Source organism: Oncorhynchus nerka, linkage group LG2 (assembly GCF_034236695.1).
Source record: "Oncorhynchus nerka isolate Pitt River linkage group LG2, Oner_Uvic_2.0, whole genome shotgun sequence".
Taxonomy (NCBI): Eukaryota; Metazoa; Chordata; class Actinopteri; order Salmoniformes; family Salmonidae; genus Oncorhynchus; species Oncorhynchus nerka.
The window spans coordinates 24,749,668-24,772,167 of record NC_088397.1 but is presented as its reverse complement, the minus strand read 5'-3'; the positions used below and the strand labels follow the sequence as shown (position 1 = coordinate 24,772,167).

The window sequence follows — 22,500 nt, the reverse complement described above, 5'->3', positions numbered from 1 at the left end:
TGCATGAACACACACACACACACACACACACACACACACACACACACACACACACACACACACACACACAGTGATGGTGAGAAAAAGAAAAGTGATGGAGATAAAAAAAAAACATTGAGGATAAGAGGCTCGTGAATGCATTGGGCACCAAAGCACGTGCAAAGTGACTATCCTACCGATCCTCGACTTCGGCGATGTCATCTACAAAATGGCTTCCAACACTCTTCTCAGCAAACTGGATGCAGTTTATCACAGTGCCATCCGTTTTGTCACTAAAGCACCTTATACTACCCACCACTGCGACTTGTATGCTCTAGTCGGCTGGCCCTCGCTACATATTCATCGCCAGACCCACTGGCTCCAGGTCATCTACAAGGCCATGCTAGGCAAAGCTCCGCCTTATCTCAGCTCACTGGTCACGATGGCAACACCCATCCGTAGCACGCGCTCCAGCAGGTGTATCTCATTGAGCATCCCCAAAGCCAACACCTCATTCGGCCGCCTTTCGTTCCAGTACTCTGCTGCCTGTGACTGGAACGATTTTCAAAAATCGCTGAAGTTGGAGACTTTTATCTCCCTCACCAACTTCAAACATCAGCTATCTGAGCAGCTAACCGATCGCTGCAGCTGTACATAATCTATTGGTAAATAGCCCACCCATTTTCACCTACCTCATCCCCACAGTTTTTATTTATTTACCTTTCTGCTCTTTTGCACACAAATATCTCTACCTGTACATGATCATCTGATCATTTATCACTCCAGTGTTAATCTGCAATATTGTAATTATTCGCCTACCTCCTCATGCCTTTTGCACACATTGTATATAGACTCCCCTTTTTTTTCTCTACTGTGTTATTGACTTGTTAATTGTTTACTCCATGTGTAACTCTGTGTTGTCTGTTCACTCTGCTATGCTTTATCTTGGCCAGGTCGCAGTTGCAAATGAGAACCTGTTCTCAACTAGCCTACCTGGTTAAATAAAGGTGAAATAAAAAAATAAAAAATTAAAATAAAAAAAAATACTGTGTCGAAAAATAGAACCACACATTCTACATCTAACTAAATACTCCAGTACATCAAAGGTTTGTTTACCTCCCACAGCTCACACCAACCAACTGTTTAACCCCTGCAGCAAGAAATCAAAGGCCAGTGAAAGGGACAGATTTCTCTTCCATTGCCAGACGGCTTATATTATTAGGAGTTATGTCATTAGGCTCAGAAAGAAAGCTGCTTTGTGTTTTCTATGTTTGTTTTCACGGTCCATGCAAAGGCTATTGAGAACAAAGCTCCTATCCAGAAAACAGACATGTCCTACGGGCCAGAAGAGACAAAAGACAAAAGATCCGGGCCTTAGAAACACATCCCATTGGGCACACACTGGTTGAATCAACGTCGTTTCCACTTCATTTCAATGGAATGACGTTGAACCAACATGGAATGGATGTTGAATTGATGTCTGTGCCCAGTGGGATAGTCAAGCATCGGTCCCGATCGCTCTCGTGTTACTAAGGCAGATTGATAAAAGTGAGTGTTGCCTGGCTTCAATGCAGTATTTCTCATATCACACATACTGTAAGTAGTCAGCAGCATAGCGACTTCTCACGGTATCCTTTGGTGGGCTAATTTGAATAACTAGAACATTGAAATTAAACAGAAACAATGCATGGGCAAGCATTCAGTAACAGACGAAAGCTTCTAAGGAGAAAAGTAATTGTGTGCCGTTGTTTGGAGTCATTGTTTGGGCTTCAATCGTACTGGGCTTGTCTGTTTTTGGTCACAAAAGAGTTTTGTTGTACAACTCCTTTCTAGTTGTGATAGATACCAAACAGTTCACATTACTTCTGGAGGCGGAGAAATACTCAGGAGAGAACACAGAGTCAGTCAAACCTTCTCCCTGAAGGCACAGGAGTGTGTGTGGTCATCTCTTTGAAGAAGCGTACTTTCACTTGTTCTCTCTCTCTCCTCTGTCTCTCACAGTCCCCCTCTCTCTCTTTCTCTCTCTCCCTCTCTCCCTCCAGGAGTGTTTTCCATGAAACAGGGCTGCGTGGGCAGGGTAGCAGAGTGGAGTCGGATCTCAGAGACAGAACAGAACCTCAGACGGGCGTGTTCCTTCTCAGAAACAGAACCATTCCTCCTCCACTGGGCTAGGGATTGAGGTCAGTCTTGAGTCCGGCTCCAGAACCATCTGGTCCCCATGGTTCCACTTTGCAAGAGCCAAACCGGAGAAGGAGGGAATTACTGTGGCCTGCATGCGATCATCTGCCTCCACTGTATCTGCTTGTTCTGCAACACTGACAATCTATTACAATACATGGTTAATGTCAGGTGGACAAGGGAAAATAGCTACACTGGTCCATACCTGTAGAGTATGATCACTGCTTTCCATAGACTAAGATATCCCCTGGAAACTAATAGAAAAATAACTCCCTTCAGTGGTTGATGTCAGTAAGATAGTATGTACTCAATAATCCTATGGTCCTAGTGACGTAAATGGATTCATTATGTCTTGTATCCTTTCTCTCCTTGTGTCTGTGGTTACACCAGGCTAAGGGGAAATTGAGCTCATATTGAGTAAGAACGGTAGGCCTACCACTGCCTGCTCGGAAATATTCAGTGGTCTACAGATAGACAGTGATTGGAATTCCGATTGGGTGAACCACAGACTTTAAAGGAAGTACTTTAATCACATGCTTTGACTGCTGTTTTGGATGCTGAACTAGGGGGGGGGGATTCTGAACAGTCCATGGGACACTGCACCATTGAGTGTCAACTATCTTTGAGGAAGTCTGTTTTCAGATCATTATACACAGTCTGATTCCACAAATCACAGTGATTTTGTTTTATGGAAGCTATTTTCCACAGAAAGCTTAACATCCCTTTGAACTATTTTGAGCTAGGGGATTTTATTCATTTTCAAATGTTCAAAATACTTCTAGTTGATGGTTTGCAAATAATTGCACAAAATGACCTACCAAATAGCTTACTCAATCATCAAATGATCAAATAGTAGACCACATGTTTTTATGATGCTCGGAAGTCAGTGGAATCTTTGTGTCTTCTGACCACATCTCTCTGGCTGTACTTACACACGCAATTAGCAGGACATTACCGATTTAAGATTTGGGTAATGATCTCCTGGAAGTTCATTTTCAGCTCTGTTCTGTGCCGTAAACAGATGTAGGACTTCTCCTGAGCTCAGATGGAATTAAAGCCGCCAGCGTGGAACGTTCTTACGGAGGTCTTGGTCTTCACTCTTACCCTCCTCCCTTCCACACTCTCTCTGTTGCTCTCTCCTCCTCTCTCCTTTAGATTATTTTTCCTCTTTCAAGGTGAAGAATTATCAAATTGTCCAAATATATCCAAATTGTTTTAAGAACGTTTAATAACGTATCTTTAGAATGACCTGTGGACAAAACGACTAAGCAAAAAGATCTAGGGTCCCCTCTTTTGGTTCTACACTGTTATTACACCGTCAAACATTCATGTATTGTCGAAATGGGTTACATCGCCACTGGTAAAAGGAGTATAAGACAAACCAAGTACACAAAACACCTTCTTCCACGTTTAATTCCACAATGGCATATTTAAGACGACACACAATACAAAAGCGGACATCAGATCAAAACTCGGGCCATATACATGTGTTTGTTGATTTTTTTGGGGGGGGGGGGAGTAAAATCAGTTATTTCCACATATTACAATACTGAACAGACATAACAGTTGTAATCCTTTTCAAAGAGCATGGGTCCATGGCATACTTGACTCCAAACACACAGACATTGAGAATAGTGCATAGAAACACAAGCTGTCGAAAGCGTTTTTTTATAGAAGTGAAGATGGGACGCGTATTCGACATGTCATTTTAGGGACACTGTGAAGATATGTAGAAATGTGCGAATCCTTGTAAATAATTCAAATGTCTCTCACACTTCAAACTCCTCTCGACATGCAGACGGATTGAAATGAACCAACAAACCAACTACCATTTAGAAAGTGTGCAGTATTTGCCAGCAAATATCCACAAAACTAGGAAATGATTGTAGACTACTGGTGTATTTGGGAGCAAAAAGCATCAGGTAAATTATAGAGTATCAAGAGCTGTATCACATAGGGCGGCGCACAATTGGCCCAGCATTGTCTGGGTTCGGCCGGGGTAGGCCGTCATTGTAAATAACACTTTGTTCTTATCTGACTTGCCTAGTTAAATAAAGCTCAAACATTTTTTTTTTTACCATTTTTACATTTACAAAAAAAATAGAGGCAGACAGTGCATGTAATGACAAAAGCAAGAGACGTGTTTGTTTGGTTGTTGAAAAGGAGGACTCAAAAAAGCTTTGGCAATTCCCAGAGTCCAGTAGAGTACTGTAAGTGAAAATATCTCGTAAAATCCCATATCAATCGGACAAATACGGTGAGAGAGAAAGCAATGAATCTGTCAGGCCAACAATGAACCTGTCAGGCCAGCAATGAACTTGTCAGGCCAGCAATGAACTTGTCTTTTTAATATTCCTATGCAGCCATAACCTTGACATCAACCACCTAATGGAATGAGAGAATCATTGGAATGAATTATGTTGATATGAGCTTGTAAAATAAGCCATGCTGTAGCAACCATGGTGAGGTGAAATCCAATAGCTAAAAGAACAATATCAACTACGGAAAGAGAGAAAGCAGATGAGACTTTATAGGCACCCAGAATAATATTTGATGAAAAGAGAGTCAAGGAATTAAAGAACTTTGACACAGTACTGTTCTTTTAGAACCCAACTTAGTAAAGCTTTGACAGACGTTATCTTTTTAAACCGAGTTAAAACCACACGACACAAACATTTAGGCAGCCTGTAAAAAAAAATGTTAGCTAGGCCCGACATAAAATACATTATAATGCTTATATACAAACTGTTGCAAAACTGTACTATGGGCTCTGTTACTTGGTGACTGACATTGAATAAAACTCTGCTCATACAAACGTGTGCGGTACTTACCGGGATATAATCAGCAAGTAAATACCCTCTGAATATTAGCAGCGATCACTAATATATGTGATGACTTCAGTAAATATATAAGGGTAGGATTGGTCATGTAAATTGACTGTAGCTTATCAAATTGTTGTCATAAACATTAAACCTTCCTGTCTTCAAAAGTCACCTCTACATATTTCATGCAGCTCAATTTAAACTGGGGCCTTATCGAAAAGTGGACATGCAAGTGTGAATGAAATTGATAAACTTGACGTTTGAGGTATGTTTTGCTGACAGTTTCATTTTGATCCTCTCTGAAACAGCTCAGAGAGAATATTTAATAACATGTAAAGGGATGACCAGGATACAACATCAATCGCGGATCAATACATAGCAAATAGGAAACACTAGTGACTTTGTACCAAGTCCGTAGTATAGGCAGCAGCTGCACATGTAAACAACGCCATGGCGCCCATGTTTAGGGGGAAGGACGGAGGGGAGGACAGAGGGAGGGATGGAGGGATGGCTAACACTACCCCACGGTCCTATGGTCCAGCTTACACCAGTGTCTCTGGGAGTGTGTCTGCGTTTTCCGAGGACAGGAGTTGCCAGATCTGCCATCTGTCCCTCTGCCAGTCCTGCCACTCTTGGCTCATGGGTACCATGCTGTCCGTGGTGGGGAGGCTGAGTTCTGTGGCACCATTGGCCTCCCACCCTGCAGGGGGTGCTGGTGAGGGGGTGCTGCGAGGGAGGGGGAGACAGGCTGGGCTGGTTTAGAGGCAGAGGGGGAGAGCCTGGAGGACAAGCCGCCGTAAGGGGGAGGGGGAGGACCCGAGTGGGCGGAGTTAGGGCTGGGGTTAGCCTGGTCTCTAATGCCCTGGGGGAGGTTCTCTGCGCTGCTGGCTGCTGATTGGCTGTCAGGGTACGGTAGGGGTGGGGTCACAGGGTTGAGGCTCAGCAGGAGGCGCGGCCGTCCCGCCTTGCTGTGAGGGCTGCTACAGACCCGTGTGACAGGGGGATGGGGCCTGCATTCGGCCACGCCCAGCGAGGTCTGTGTCCGTCGTACCACCTGCCTGGCATCGCCTTGGAGACAGTCAAGTCCTTCCTGGGAGCTGCGTGAGCTGCCCTCTGACATGTTGCTATGGGAACCTGGAGATACAGATGTCAATGGAAAAAGTCAGAAAATTAAGATAAGTAAAAGTCCAAAAATGTGATTGTTACATTTCAACAGCTTACCTGCATAAGGCTGGTCCATCAGCCCTGGTTTCAGAGTGGAATGCCAAGCTCCCCAGATATTAGCATGCTCCTCTGACGTATAGGACATAATGAACATGACCATGTTTAGGGACCATCATACCCATTATCATCATCGTCATTATTATCAAGATTATAATCATCATCATCATCACCTCCACCACCACAATCATCATCGACATCATTATCAAGATTAGAATCATCATCACCTTCACCACAATCATCATCATCATCATTAAGATTATCATCATCACCTCTACCACAATCATCATCATCATCATCATTAAGATTATCATCACCACCTCCCAGGTGGCGCAGTGGTCTAGGGCACTGCATCGCAGCGCTAGCTGTGCCACCAGAGACTCTGGCCGGCCGCAACTGAAAGGTCCGTGGGGCGACGCACAATTGGCCTAGCGTTGTCCCGGTTAGGGTATTTTTGGCCAGTAGGGATATCCTTGTCTCATCGCGCACCAGCGACTCCTGTGGCGGGCCGGGCGTAGTGCACGCTAACCAGGGTCGCCAGGTGCACGTTGTTTCCCCCGACACATTGGTGCGGCTGGCTTCCGGGTTGGATGCGCGCTGTGTTAAGATTCAGTGCGGCTTGGTTGGGTTGTGTTTCAGAGGACGCATGACTTTCGACCTTCGTCTCTCCCGAGCCCGTACGGGAGTTGTAGCAATGAGACAAGATAGTAAATACTAATAATTGGATACTATGAAATTGGGGAGAAAAATATATATATATTTTTTTTATACAAAAAAAAAAATCATGGTCATCATCATCATCATCATTAAGATAATCATCATCATCATTAAGATAATCATCATCACCACAATCATTACCATCATCATCATTAAGATAATCATATTCATCATTAAGATAATCATCATCATCATTAAGATAATCATCATCACCACAATCATTACCATCATCATCATTAAGATAATCATATTCATCATTAAGATAATCATCATCGTCATTAAGATAATCATCCTCACCACAATCATTACCATCACCATCATTAAGGTGATCATTATCATCATCGTCATTAAGATAATCATCCTCACCACAATCATTACCATCACCATCATTAAGGTGATCATTATCATCATCGTCATTAAGATAATCATCTTCATCATTAAGATAATCTTCATCACCACAATCATTACCATCACCATCATTAAGGTGATCATTATCATCATCGTCATTAAGATAATCATCTTCATCATTAAGATCATCATCATCACCACAATCATTACCATCACCATCATTAAGGTGATCATTATCATCATCGTCATTAAGATAATCATCTTCATCACAATCATTACCATCACCATCATTAAGGTAATCATTATCATCACAATCATCATCATTAAGATAATTATCATCATCACCTCCACCACAATCATTATCATTGGACAGTAGTCCCCTCACCTTTTGAGACCCAAGGATTGGACCCATGGGTGTCCCGTGTCCGTCCTGCCACCTGCCTCATCAGGGTGTATTGTTCTGACCCTGGGCTGGTCCCTTCCCCCTGGTGCTCAGACAGAATGGGGGAGTTGTTGTCATAGGGGGACAGCTCTCCACTGGAGACCTTGTTGGAGTCACTGGAGGAGCGCCTCTCGCTCAGGGAGAAAGGATCCTCCGATCGCAACACGTCTGGACTCCTGTGGAGTGGAAGGAGGGATGGATGAGGGAGAGAAAAGGATGGGTAGAGAGAATAAAAAGATATTGCCAAAGATGATGGGTTCTTCACTTTCTCTCAACAGACATGAACACCAGGCTAAGCAACTACTTTCGATGAGTACTCAAAATGTGTGACTGTGATATGTGCAGTGGAACCAATGTACTCACTGTGATGCCTTTCTCCTGAGCAGATAGTCTACCACATCAGGATCAGTCTCCAGTAAAGTCATTAGGACCTCATTCTGCAGGTCCGGGGGCACCTACACACAGACAAGAGCTAACCATGTGTATGTGACAAATAACATTTGATTTGATTTGATTTGTCATGACCAAACAAGTACAAAAAACATGGTTTATGTATGTAATGGCACATGATAGAGCACTAGGGGGTGCTATTGACCAAGACAACCTCATGGTGAAAGTGAGTCTAACTTTTTCCATCTTCACGTTCAGTGACCACAAGCCAGTCAATACATGAACACATAGTATCACATTGAATACTATTAAATACCGGTCTATGGATCCATGTATAGCAGGGAAGGGCAACTTGGCGGCCCACGGACTACACCCTTTTGTTGGTCCGTGGACCAATTTCACACCAAAAACAAACAAACAAAAATATTTTTTTTGGGGGGGGGGGGAAGAATAATAGAATACACAAGGTTAAATTTAGAAACTTGGTTGTGCATCAGAATTCCCTCAATTAGCCCATTTCAGCATTTAAAAAAATATATATATTTAGATTGGTAAGTTAGTCTAGCGGCCAGCTATCTAAACTTATCGTCAGCATGGTTGAATTACCGCCCGGGTTGGGGATCATTGATGATCAGTTATCATATTAAAAACAGTTGCCCCCAACAGTTGCCCCCAACAGTTGCCCCCAACAGTTGCCCATCCCTGATGTATAGTGTCTGGGCAATGGGCAATCAAATACATGGGCAATAAAAGAAGTGATTTGGCAATGAAGCACGACAGTCCGAACACATCCAACTCAAGAGCTACAAACATCTTTATTGGTTTACGTCAGGACCTTCAGCAAACAACCCAGCCCAGTCGAAAAACACGAGGGATAACATTTCAGGACCTAATGTAACCGACGTGAAATGGTTAGCTAGTTAGCGGTGGTGTGCGCTAATAGCGTTTCAATCGGTGACGTCACTTGCGCTGAGACCTTGAACTAGTGGTTCCACTTGCTCTGCAAGGGCCGCAGCTTTTGTGGAGCGATGGGTAACGATGCTTCGAGGGTGACTGTTGATGTGTGTAGAGGGTCCCTGGTTCGAGCCCGGGTAGGGGCGAGGGGATGGACTAAAGTTATACTGTTACACTAACAATACCTCTTTCCAGCATCCCGCCACTACCCTGAATTACACGGTCTGAGCGGAGGGAAAAACAACCTCTGCAAAGTTCAAAGAATACGACTTCTGTTCAGGGAAATAGTGGTGGTGGTGTCAGAACAATCAGTGCAAGTGATTGGCCCATAAGTCTCTCTGGCACCGTCTCAAAAGCCTGTGATCTGTAGTGGTCTGGAACTGGGCCCTAAGGCCTTTAATCAGGTCCAGGATCAGCTCTAACAGCACTAACAAAGGCCCACAGAGCTTTGTTTTCATTCTATAAGACAGAACCATTGTCTGGTAAAGCCTGGAGAATCTATAACTTAAACACAGGCTGCATCCCAAATGGCACTATTCCCTATGAGCCCTGGTCAAAAGTAGTGCACTATATAGTGTACAGGGTGCCATTTGGGATGCAGATATATGTTACTGAGTGGCACCGCTAACCCGGGACGAGGGAGGGAGGGATGTGTGATGGCAAGAAAGAGGACAGGCAGAGGTAATGGAAATGGTATGGCTGTATACAGACCTAGGACATAGAGAGTTCATCAAATGTGTTAGTGCTAAACCCATGTATTTGACGTGGTAACTACATAAACAGATTGAGTTTACACAATGTAGGTTATGTAGTTGTTGCAACTTCTCTACAACTGCATCACCTCACCTGTGTACAGTGTATACAATGAACTCACAAGGGAGTCTTACTTACTGGCACAAGGGAGTCTTACTTACTGGCCAATCTAAAGTGATAATTCATTGTAGCTTGTTTGCTGGCTATTAGGAATACATTACTGTAATTACACAGTACCTGCCTGTCCAATTACCATATACGTGCAAGGTTGTATTATAAAGAGGGATTAAACAGGAGAATGGGTAGGATATCAACACACACACACACACACACACACCATGAAGAGGGAGTGGAAGGTTGCGATCATCCTCTGGAGGACAGCGATGACAGCGGTGCTCTCCTCTGCGCGGGCCGGACTCTGCACACTGAACTCCTTGTCTGAACTCTTCTGCTTGTGGAGCAGGTTGGGACCAAAGATGGTGGCCAGGTTCAGAGAGGTCATCTTGTTCCCCGTCACCTGGAGGAGATGAGGACATAGGAATAACAATAATGCCAGCTGCTTAGCAAATGGTTTTATCTAAAGCCACTGAGTACAGTGAGTGTATACAGTTTTGTGTGTCCTGTATGTGATTCCTGCATAGCATGGAATCACATACAGCCACACTAGACTAGGCAAACATGTGCAATTGACTGTCATTAACACAAATAGATACACTTCATTATACTTCCTGATTTAAAAATAATAATTTGACCAGATATAATACAATATTGACCTCATAGAATACCATATTGACCTCATGGAATACCATATTGACCTCATGGAATACCATATTGACCTCATGGAATACCATATTGACCTCATAGAACACCATATTGACCTCATAGAACACCATATTGACCTCATAGACTACTATATTCACCTCATAGACTACTATATTGACATCATAGACTGCTATATTGACCTTATAGACTATAATAGACCTCATAGACCACAATATTGACCTCATAGACTACTATATTGACCTCATAGAATACTATATTGACTTCATTGAATACGATATTGAGTGCTTCAGGAAAATAACTAGCTAAACAGAATTGGACAACTACCATGAAGAACACGCAACAATGGCTAAACTGAGACTTCACCACGATGTCACAGAACAGCAGCCCTCTGTATTCAACCCTCTGAATTAGCCTCGTCCCCTTGATCACATCAGGAGACCAAATCAGTCACTATGCATCAGAGGGACACAATGACATGACAATGTTTTGATTGCGTGTTCCTGAGACCTTGTGCCCCCCCCAGGAACCTGAGATCGCGAGAACTAGTCTCAGTGCGAGTTAGTGAGGGAGGAAGATATGCTGTTGAAGCTTGACGCCGGTTACACACCTATCCAATACTCTCAGATCTAGTTTATAGGGAGGTCTAGGGGTAGGGGCATGTGGTTGTTTTGGGAATCATGGGGAGTGGTGGGGGTAACGGAAGGGGTCTTCGCCTCACCCCCTGTCCGTCTTTGTCCTGGCTGTCGTGGGCGTGGTTCGCCACGGTAGAGAGGAACTGCAGGAGGCGGTGCAGGGTGTCGCTGTTACAGGCTGGCAGCAGGTAAACCAGGAGCTGGGTGGCACTCCGCTGCTCCTCACGGTCCAGCACTACAGAGGAACAGGACAGGGGTCAGGGGTTAGAGGTTAGAAGTCAGGGTGTCGCTGTTACAGGCTGGCAGCAGGTAAACCAGGAGCTGGGTGGCACTCCGCTGCTCCTCACGGTCCAGCACTACAGAGGAACAGGACAGGGGTCAGGGGTTAGAGGTTAGAAGTCAGGGTGTCGCTGTTACAGGCTGGCAGCAGGTAAACCAGGAGCTGGGTGGCACTCCGCTGCTCCTCACGGTCCAGCACTACAGAGGAACAGGACAGGGGTCAGGGGTTAGAGGTTAGAAGTCAGGGTGTTGCTGTTACAGGCTGGCAGCAGGTAAACCAGGAGCTGGGTGGCACTCCGCTGCTCCTCACGGTCCAGCACTACAGAGGAACAGGACAGGGGTCAGGGGTTAGAGGTTAGAAGTCAGGGTGTCGCTGTTACAGGCTGGCAGCAGGTAAACCAGGAGCTGGGTGGCACTCCGCTGCTCCTCACGGTCCAGCACTACAGAGGAACAGGACAGGGGTCAGGGGTTAGAGGTTAGAAGTCAGGGTGTCGCTGTTACAGCCTGACAGCAGGTAAACCAGGAGCTGGGTGGCACTCCGCTGCTCCTCACGGTCCAGCACTACAGAGGAACAGGACAGGGGTCAGGGGTTAGAGGTTAGAAGTCAGGGTGTCGCTGTTACAGCCTGACAGCAGGTAAACCAGGAGCTGGGTGGCACTCCGCTGCTCCTCACGGTCCAGCACTACAGAGGAACAGGACAGGGGTCAGGGGTTAGAGGTTAGAAGTCAGGGTGTCGCTGTTACAGCCTGACAGCAGGTAAACCAGGAGCTGGGTGGCACTCCGCTGCTCCTCACGGTCCAGCACTATAGAGGTACAGGACAGGGGTTAGATGTCAGAGGTTAGAGGTTAAGAGTGAGGATTCAGTCTAAATCATTTGAAATATGTCACACTCTCACATATATACATATAGGCAAATATACATACACATAGACATACAGTCGTTGCCAAAAGTTTTGAGAATGACACAAATATTAATTTTCACAAAGTTTGCTGCTTCAGTGTCTTTAGATATTTTTGTCAGAAGTTACTATGGAATACTGAAGTATAATTACAAGCATTTCATAAATGTCAAAGGTTTTTATTGACAATTACATGAAGTTGATGCAAAGAGTCAATATTTGCAGTGTTGACCCTTCTTTTTCAAGACCTCTGCAATCCGCCCTGGCATGCTGTCAATTAACTTCTGGGCCACATCCTGACTGATGGCAGCCCATTCTGGCATAATATATGCTTGGAGTTTGTCAGAATTTGTGGGTTTTTGTTTGTCCACCCGCCTCTTGAGGATTGACCACAAGTTCTCAATGGGATTAAGGTCGGGGGAGTTTCCTGGACATGGACCAAAAATATTGATGTGTTGTTCCCCGAGCCACTTAGTTATCACTTTTGCCTTACGGCAAGGTGCTCCATCATGCTGGAAAATGCATTTTTCGTCACCAAACTGTTCCTGGATGGTTGCTCTCGGAGGATTTGTTGATACCATTCTTTATTCATGTCTGTGTTCTTAGGCAAAATTGTGAGTGAGCCCACTCCCTTGGCTGAGAAGCAACCCCACACATGAATGGTCTCAGGATGCTTTACTGTTGGCATGACACAGGACTGATGGTAAGCGCTCACCTTGTCTTCCGGACAAGCTTTTTTCCAGATGCACCAAACAATCGGAAAGGGGAATCATCAGAGAAAATGACTTTACCCCAGTCATCAGCATGCTAATCCCTGTACCTTTTGCAGAATATCAGTCTGTCCCTGATGTTTTTCCTGGAGAGAAGTGGCTTCTTTGCTGCCCTTCTTGACACCAGGCTATCCTCCAAAAGTCTTTGCCTCACTGTGCGTGCAGATGAACTCACACCTGCCTGCTGCCATTCCTGAGCAAGCTCTGTACTGGTGGTGCCCCGATCCCGCAGCTGAATCAGGTGCAATCTTACTGATTCTAAGCACCCCCTCCTTTCTTTTGAAGCTTCCAGTCTGTTCTTTGAACTCAATCAGTATGACAGAGTGATCTTGTCCTCGTCAACACTCACACCTGTGTTAACGAGAGAATTACTGACATGATGTCAGCTGGTCCAGGACTGAAATGCAGTGGAAACTTTTTGGGGGGATTCAGTTCATTTGCATGGCAAAGAGGGTCTTTGCAAGTAATTGCAATTCATCTGATCACTCTTCATAACATTCTGGAGTACATGCAAATTGCCATCATACAAACTGAGGCAGCAGACTTTGTGAAAATGAATATTTGTGTCATTCTCAAAACTTTTGGCTACGACTGTACATGTAGACAATGACATTCGCATACACAACACTTGGCACAATGTATGCACTCTGGTAGGGTAAAGCCCAACCTTTACAGTGCATACAGCCTGTGTGTCATTGACCCAAGTATACACTCTTAAGTGTGGGTTTAGTGCAAACTGAAGGTGTGTCCTACTAAAAGAGGCCAACGAAGGCGATTGGGCCTAGGGCAGAGACTGACTCTAATGCTGCACACAGAGGGTAGTATTCATAAGTAGTGAAGTTGATGTTTCCTCACACATGGTGTTTATGAAGGCAGTGTAGAGCTCCTTGGTGAGGAGAGGGTCAGGCATGTCTCTGAGGAACTCCTTGAGCAGCGCGGCCACGTCGTGGACACTGTGCTCCTCATCCAACTGGACGTCCACTCCCCGGTCAAACTCCTCCCTCAGCTAAGAGTACAGAGTAAAACAGAACATGAGATATACCATGTAGTCCACATACTTTACTGTTTACAGCGACTACAGTTAGAAAGTGAACTCAGAGAAACACTCAAACATATTCGCATCACACGCATGTGAACACATTCCACTCACGTTACGGGGACACACAGATATACACACACCAGGTGTGACCTTGGTGGTGAAAACATTCTCACAGGTAGTCCTGGTCCAACCTGTTCTGTTCCCATACTGTGTCAGCCTGCTTACTCCGCAATCTGACCCCTAGCATTACTCAGGATTCAAATGGGTCCACTTAGTCCAGTAAGATAAGCATTATAAGCAAGTATTGTGTTTGATCAAGCATTCTAGCGAAGTTTGATTATAGCTTGTGTTTTAGATAAAAGCCTGGTTGCAGATCTAAATGTTGGCAGGAAGTAGCCTAATCATATAGCTACTTCCTTAAAGTGAGAGATGGTTGAGATTGAAGTAACTTTGAAAATACGATCTGTTAGTGATGTCGACGATGTAGTCCGTTCTTTTTCCAAGTCTGCAAACGGGGGATTTACAGTGAGAAGTCATGTATATTGTCTCACATGGTGACATTTTGATTCAACGCGCTGATAGCTTTGTATTCCCTCAAACGGTGAGATGTCGAAAATAGAAATAAACTCCACCATCTCAGAACGGAAACAACACCATTTAAGACCGAGGCTGAAACTGGCTGGCACCAGTGCTTGTGTTTTCGCTGACTCGAACGAAAGATTAGGATCTGCCATTGTGAGCGTTGCGTATGAGCTACGCATACAGAGAAGACGGAGAAGTCCAAACTCGGAGAACACAAGTCAGAAAACACTCAAATCTCCTTCAAAAAAAACAGAGACATTGTCCAAAAACAACACTTCAACGAATGGAGTTTTCTGTCATAATAACCAAAAGCAAACGTTCAACTGACATTAAAAACCACACTATGACTATATAGGCAGAACATACATGTCCATGTAATCTGATTCATTATGATATAAAAGGCGAACCTGATCCTAGATCAGCACTGTGATGGAAATTGAATACAGGCCCTGGGATGGAAATTGAATACAGGCCCTGGGATGGAAATTGAATACAGGCCCTGGGATGGAAATGAATGCTACAAGCCCTGCTTGAATTACAATATGGCATTAAGGCTCGACTACGTCCCTTTGTAGACTAGGGCCACGACTACAGAGGAGCCTGGCTCTTCAGCCGGGGCCAAGTTCATCCGCTCTGCTTCCTTTAATAAAAGTACGCTGAACTAATGCTAAGTGGGTGTGCATTCTCCGAAGCAGCAGTAATGTCAAAACCAATGCATGAATATAAATATATTGTGGCAATATATCAGAATTTGAATAGCTTCTATCTATATACATTCATTTCAACAGCTTCTATCTATATCACAGTATACAGAAATATAATGTAATTAGCATTGGTCCCTGTTAAAAAAATTATAATAAGGACTTATAAAACCATATTGTCAACCAGAACCAGTCAATTAATAAAATGTGTAATTCATTTCAATCGATGCTTCAACTGAGTTATCGATACAAAGATCCTCTATTAATAAGATGGATTAAGTTATAAGGGGTCGCCGACCACTCGCGGTGGGCTGTAAACAACAGCTTTGTGCAGCAACGTGTGAGAGGTATCAAAAAGTGCCTCTCCCAGGTTCTCACCTGCCTCACTCTCTTCTTGGAGCTCCCCACTCGGAATATCCCCACCGTCTGAAGACCTGTCGGAAGAAACAGCGGAGGACATAAGTGAGCGTCATCCTCCACTGGTCAAAGAGACACTCAAGCCAAATAATCACAGATGGAAGAGACGTGAAGACGCAGCCGCCATACGCCTCCTTTCAACACAGAGATTATAAACCAGCAAACCTACACCAACGCTACTGTGGCCCATTCCCGCCGAAGTGGACGTTAGCTCCTAACGCTCAGTCCAGCAAGTGAGGATTCAAAGACTGCGGGAGAGCGGGGGGAGTAAACCCAGGGATCCACGTTGAGAAGGATTGCAAAGTCGGTTCACTGAGTGTCGGGAATGAATGGCCAGACACTACTGCCTTGTTTCTACATCATCTTGGTTGAGCAGTGCAGGGCGGGGTAAAGATGTGGGGTTGGTTGGGCAGTGCAGGTCAGGGTAAAGATGTGGGGCTGGTTGGGCAGTGCAGGGCGGGGTAAAGATGTGGGGCTGGTTGGGCAGTGCAGGGCGGGGTAAAGATGTGGGGTTGGTTGGGCAGTGCAGGACGGGGTAAAGATGTGGGGCTGGTTGGGCAGTGCAGGGCAGGGTAAAGATGTGGGGCTGGTTGGGCAGTGCAGGACGGGGTAAAGATGTGGGGCTGGTTGGGCAGTGCAGGGCGGGGTAAAGATGTGGGGCTGGTTGGGCAGTGCAGGGCGGGGTAAAGATGTGGGGCTGGTTGGGCAGTGCAGGGCGGGGGTAAAGATGTGGGGCTGGTTGGGCAGTGCAGGGCGGGGTAAAGATGTGGGGCTGGTTGGGCAGTGCAGGGCGGGGTAAAGATGTGGGGCTGGTTGGGCAGTGCAGGGCGGGGTAAAGATGTGGGGCTGGTTGGGCAGTGCAGGGCGGGGTAAAGATGTGGGGCTCGAATCAGATCAGGTGAGTGATCCCTGACAAAGACGAGGATTTTGACCACAGGAATAGAGCCGTGTCCAACACATAGGAAACGTTTTAAAACAGGGAGGTGCTACCTGCACTCGTTTTTGTTTTCCGTTGCAACACCTTTTGCTGCATTGTGCCCTACTGAACAGGCTCCAGGTGTGATCAGTGAGAGGGGCTGTATTCATTCGTACCATACTTCTCCAGGTGCTGGCAGCAGCTGTCCACCAGGCGAGGCACCTGTCTGTAGATAGGGTTGAGGCTCAGCCTCTTGTCCCGGTGCTTCTCCTTCTTGCTGGGTGCTTCAGGGGGCAGAGACAGCTGCAGCGCCTCCAACAGGCGGGATTGGTTATCATCCAGGTCTGTGATGGAGTCCACCGACATGCCCCCCTGCAGACCACAATGAGAACATTATCAAGCTGACATCTACTTGAGGTCACAGACACACACACACAAACACACACGCACACACACACACACACACACACACTCACACGGCGATGGAGTGTGTGTATGGAGTTGGTACAGTAGGCGTGTGGGGGGAGACCCTCACCCTCCTGCGTGCCCGCGGGGCAGCCTCGGGCGTATTGGGCGATGTGGACTCGTTAGCTGTCTCCGAGGTGGAGCTGAGGGAGGAGTTACTGCTGGACAGCTCCTTATTGGTGGACCTCTTGGTGGCAAACTGCAGGATGGACGACACCAGGTCCGACGGGTCCTTATGCTCCTCCCTGTGAGGAGGGTCCTGACGCAGGCTATCCTGGCGCTGCCTCTGGGTCCGGTCGTTGGCGATCACCTGGGACAGGGCCATACCGAAGGCCTGGGGTATGCATTCTGGAAGGGGAGGGGAGGGAGAGGAATGTAAATACCATATTCTTAGCAGAGAGAGAGAGAGAGAGAGAGAGAGAGAGACAGACAGACAGACAGACAGACAGACAGACAGACAGACAGACAGACAGACAGACAGACAGACAGACAGACAGACAGACAGACAGACAGACAGACAGACAGACAGACAGACAGACAGACAGACAGACAGACAGACAGAGGACGACAGAGAGAGAGAGACAGAGAGAGAGACAGAGACAGATAGAGACAGAGGGAGCGAGAGAGACCGAGGGAGAGAGAGAGACCGAGGGATAGAGAGAGAATGAGGGAGAGAGAGAGGGAGAAAGCGAGAGAGAGAGAGAGCGAGAGGGAGAGATCGAGAGAGAGAGAGCCCAAGGGAGAGAGAGAGAGAGAGAGCGAGAGGGAGAGATCGAGAGAGAGAGAGAGCGGGAGAGAGAGAGAGAGAGAGAGAGAGAATGGTTGGGTATGCATGAAAGATGTATGTGCTCCTCCATGTGAATGTGTTGTGAACGATAGAGATCTTTAGATTATGATTGTTACTGTATTGATTGTTCAGTGAGTATTAATTCACTCATTGAATATTTGGACGCAGGTGTTGTTGCGCACGCATCCACACATTCGACTACATCATATTTACTTTGTGGCATTGGTAGGCCCGCGAGAGAAAAAGGAGACATTCTTCACGTGTGCTATAATAGTATAAAAATTTTAAAAAAACATAACAAATGATGTTTTAAAGGTTTCCTGATTCAGCGCCAAATCCTAACTGGAGAAGTGCGTGTGTAGCTCAGACGTTTGTGTTATTCATGCATTGATGTCAATTGGAGCTTGGCACGGAAATTCAAGTTACATACTTGGATCTCCAGTGAGGAACTCAGCCACCACTGCCTACCCAGCTTCTAGCGGACTAATGAAAAACAACAGTGGACTAATGAAAAAAAAAATATATATATATTTTTGGGGTGGTATTTTCCTTTAACAGGGTGTATCAATTCCCCTAACAGACACAGGTCCCTGACAGTACACTCTTAGAAACAAAAGTACAATCTAGAACCTGAAAGGGTTGTTCAGCTGTCCCCATAGGACTACCATTTGAAGAACCCTTTTTGGTTCCAGGTAGAATCTGCATTTGAGTCTAAATGTTGTTATTGACATAGCCTTGTTCTGGTCAATGTTCTCTACCTACAGTATATAGTAGTCTAAATATCCCAATTACTGTTTAGTTCAAAAGAATATCAGACACAAATTGCTGACACAAATGAGGCTTTGGAACTTTAAAGCCAATTATCTCAGAATCCTCTTTTTGCAGATAGAACCTTATAGTCCCAAGCTCTCGATATATAAAAACAATATTAATAATGTATTGTTATCATGGTGACCAAGAGACAATGCAAGAGACATGACCGACATGTATGAGACAGAGTGATAGAGAGGAAGGGAAGGAAGACAAGGAAGAAAAAGAAAGAAATTCAATTCACACAATGGAAAGAGAAGGGATTCGTGGAAATTCAATTCACACAATGGAAAGAGAAGGGATTCATGGAAATTCAATTCACACAATGGAAAGAGAAGGGATTCATGGAAATTCAATTCACACAATGGAAAGAGAAGGGATTAAGCTAAAAATAGCTGTTTACAGACTTGGTTTATCGCAGCTCAGGATTATCAATGTGAAACAAATCTCCAATGAAACCTTTCAAGATACTATCAGTTTTTCGATGAACACAGCGAAAAGAGATTACTGCAAATGCTACGAATAAAACAGATTAAACTAAATCTCATAAAACTTCTCACCCAGCCTACATTTTCCCATAAATAAGTCAACAAGGAACCATTTCTTAACAGTAAGTCCGTTTAAGACTTCTCTGCACGTAAGCCCACCACATTAGCCAGGTGGTCTTTGATTCCAGTGAACAATAAAGTCCTGCTTACAAGTCATTTTTAGAACAGGCTCATGGCAGTCTCGTAAATTCAATTAACAGTGTCTGTGTGAGCTGGCACTACTCTAGGCCTGTTCTCACTCTCTGTCTAGGAGAGAAACTAAACTATTTTAGTGTGCCCACTCAAAATGAGCACACTAAAATCAACTACAGTCACAACCTTTAGAGCAAGTGCGTCTCCAAACCGGAACCGAGAGAGACACAGACTACAGTAAATGTTAAGCCGTATTAGGTTCAATGTGGAAACCGTTGTTCACATTGGATGACAATATATCTTCCGTTCCACAACAAACCCAAGGTCCACCCAATCACAAGCCAAAGGCATCACCCAGACAGATGTCTGCTTCAGTCCCGGAACACATTCTGTTGTTGCAGTGCAGTGTTAGAAGGCTACATTATAAGCAGGTCCCTCTCAGGAGTGAGTTTGATGCAGTGTGTACCCTACTGTAAGTTCATTTACTATGGTTGTCTGAACAGCTGAGAGAGAGGCTGCTCCAGAGGCCAGTACGGCATCACGTCAACCCCTATGGACCACAGCACATGCCACATCATCACACACGTCCCGCTCTGGTGACAGATTGAGCCAGAGCTTTGAGACAACACATGACAGCTGGGATAAAGAGAGGGGGGTGGAAAGAGAGAGAGGGAGGGAGGCAGGGATGCAGGGAAGCAGGGAGAGAGAGAGGGAAAGAGGGGAGGGAGAGAGGGAGATGGAGGGAAGCAGGGAGAGAGAGAGAGGGAGAAAGAGAGATGGAAGCAGGGAGAGACAGAAAGAGAGAGAGAGGGAGGAGAGAGGAGGAGGGAGAGAGAGAGGGGGGAGAGAGAGGGGGAGGGAGAGAGAGAGGTATGGAGGGAAGCAGGGGGGGAGAAGGAGAGTCATCATGTACTAAACAACCACATATGCTAGGTGACACAGTCCACTCTCTCTACAACCACAAACTTTGAGAATGTTCACTTAAACACACACACACTTATGCACGCGCACACACATACATACACACACACCTTATTGACACAGCATTTGGCAGCCTGCATGTTCACAGCCACTATGTTTCTAACCCAGTACCTCAGGGGAATGTTTCATCGACCGCTGATCTCTCACGCAATGAGTTTACATGACATGAGAAACTGAGAATGGGACTGCTGCTGTGATTAATTATTTACATACAGTACCAGTCAAAAGTTTAGACATACCTACTCATTCAAGGGTTATTCTTAATGTTTTATTTTTTTCTACATTGTAGAAAAATAGTGAAGACATCAAAACTATGAAATAACACATGTGGAATCATATAGTAAACAAAAAAGTGTTAAACAAATCAAAGTAGCCACCCTTTGCCTTGATGAAAGCTTTACACACTCTTAGCATTCTCTCAACAAGCTTCATGAGGTAGTCACCTGGAATGCATTTCAATTAACAGGTGTGCCTTGTTAAAAGTCCATTTGTGGAATTTCATTCCTTCTTAATGCGTTTGAGCCAATCAGTTTTGTTGAAACAAGATAGGGGTGGTATACAGAAGATACGCCTATTTGGTAAAAAACCAAGTCCATATTGTGGCACGAACAGCTCAAATTTTGTAATGTTTTTTTTTATTTAACTAGGCAAGTCAGTTAAAAACAAATTCTTATTTTCAATGATGGCCTAGGAACAGTGGCCCCTGTTCAGGGGCAGAACAACAGATTTGTACCTTGGGGATTTGTAGCTCGGGGATTTGAACTTGCAACCTTTCGGTTACTAGTCCAACACTCGAACCATTATGCTACCCTGCCGCCCCAAATAAACAAAGAGAAATGACAGTCCATCATTACCATAAGACATGAAGGTCAGTCAATCTGGAAAATGTCAAGAACTTCGAAAGTTTCTGCAAGTGCAGTGGCAAAAACCATCAACCGCTATGATGAAACTGGCTCTCGTGAGGACCGCCACAGGAAAGGAAGACCCAATTTCTGAGGCTGGTAAACTCTAATGAACTTATCCTCTGCTGCAGAGCTCTGCTGCAGAGCTTCACAGAGTTCAAGGAACAGACACATCTCAACATTAACTGTTCAGAGGAGACTGCATGAATCAGGCATTCATGGTTGAATTTCTGCAAAGAAACCACTACTAAAGGACACCGATAAGAAGAAGAAACTTGCTTGGGCCAAGAAACACGAGCAATGGACATTAGACCGGTGGAAATCTATCCTTTGGTCTGATGAGTCCAAATTTCAGATTTTTTGTTCCAACCGCCATGTCTTTGTCAGACACAGAGTAAGTGAACAGATGATTTCCGCATGTGTAATACCCACCATGAAGCATGGAGGAGGAGGTGTGATGGTGCTTTGCTGGTGACACTGTCAGTGATTTATTTAGAAATCAAGGTACACTTAACCAGCATGGCTACCACATAATTCTGCAGCGATACGCCATCCCATCTGGTTTGCGCTTAGTGGGACTATAATTTGTTTTTCAGCAGGACAATGACCCAACACATCTCCAGGCTGTGTAAGGGCTATTTGACCAAGAAGGAGAGTGATGGAGTCTTGCATCTGATGACCTGTCCTTCACAATCAGCCGACCTCAACCCAATTGAGATGGTTTGGGATGAGTTGGACCGCAGAGTTAAGGAAAAGCAGCCGGCAAGTGCTTAGCATATGTGGGAACTCCTTCAAGACTGTTGTAAAAGCATTCCAGGTGAAGCTGGTTGAGAGAAATCCAAGAGTGTGAAAAGCTGTCATCAAGGCAAAGGGTGGCTCCTTTCAAGCATTTCAAATATTACATATATTTAGATTTTTTTTAAACACTTTTTTGGTTACTACATGATTCCATATGTGTTATTTCATAGTTTTGATGCCTTCACTACTATTCTACAATGTAGAAAATAGTAAAAATAAAGAAAAACCCTTGAATGAGTAGGTGTATCCAAACTT

General features: G+C 45.0%; 1 protein-coding gene across 1 annotated transcript in view; it reads right to left on the bottom strand.

Annotated features, from left to right (window-relative positions):
- Positions 1–3,552: 3,552 nt before the first annotated feature.
- LOC115133015 (rho GTPase-activating protein 6-like) overlaps positions 3,553–22,500 on the bottom strand; it is an 87,500-nt gene continuing 68,552 nt past the window's right edge. The window contains 11 exon segments of the mRNA XM_029665834.2: positions 3,553–5,646; positions 5,649–6,113; positions 6,201–6,272; positions 7,651–7,883; positions 8,071–8,162; positions 10,142–10,321; positions 11,306–11,454; positions 14,023–14,173; positions 15,868–15,923; positions 16,999–17,194; positions 17,358–17,635. Coding sequence (XP_029521694.2) covers positions 5,522–5,646; positions 5,649–6,113; positions 6,201–6,272; positions 7,651–7,883; positions 8,071–8,162; positions 10,142–10,321; positions 11,306–11,454; positions 14,023–14,173; positions 15,868–15,923; positions 16,999–17,194; positions 17,358–17,635 — 1,997 coding nt within the window. The 3' untranslated portion in view covers positions 3,553–5,521.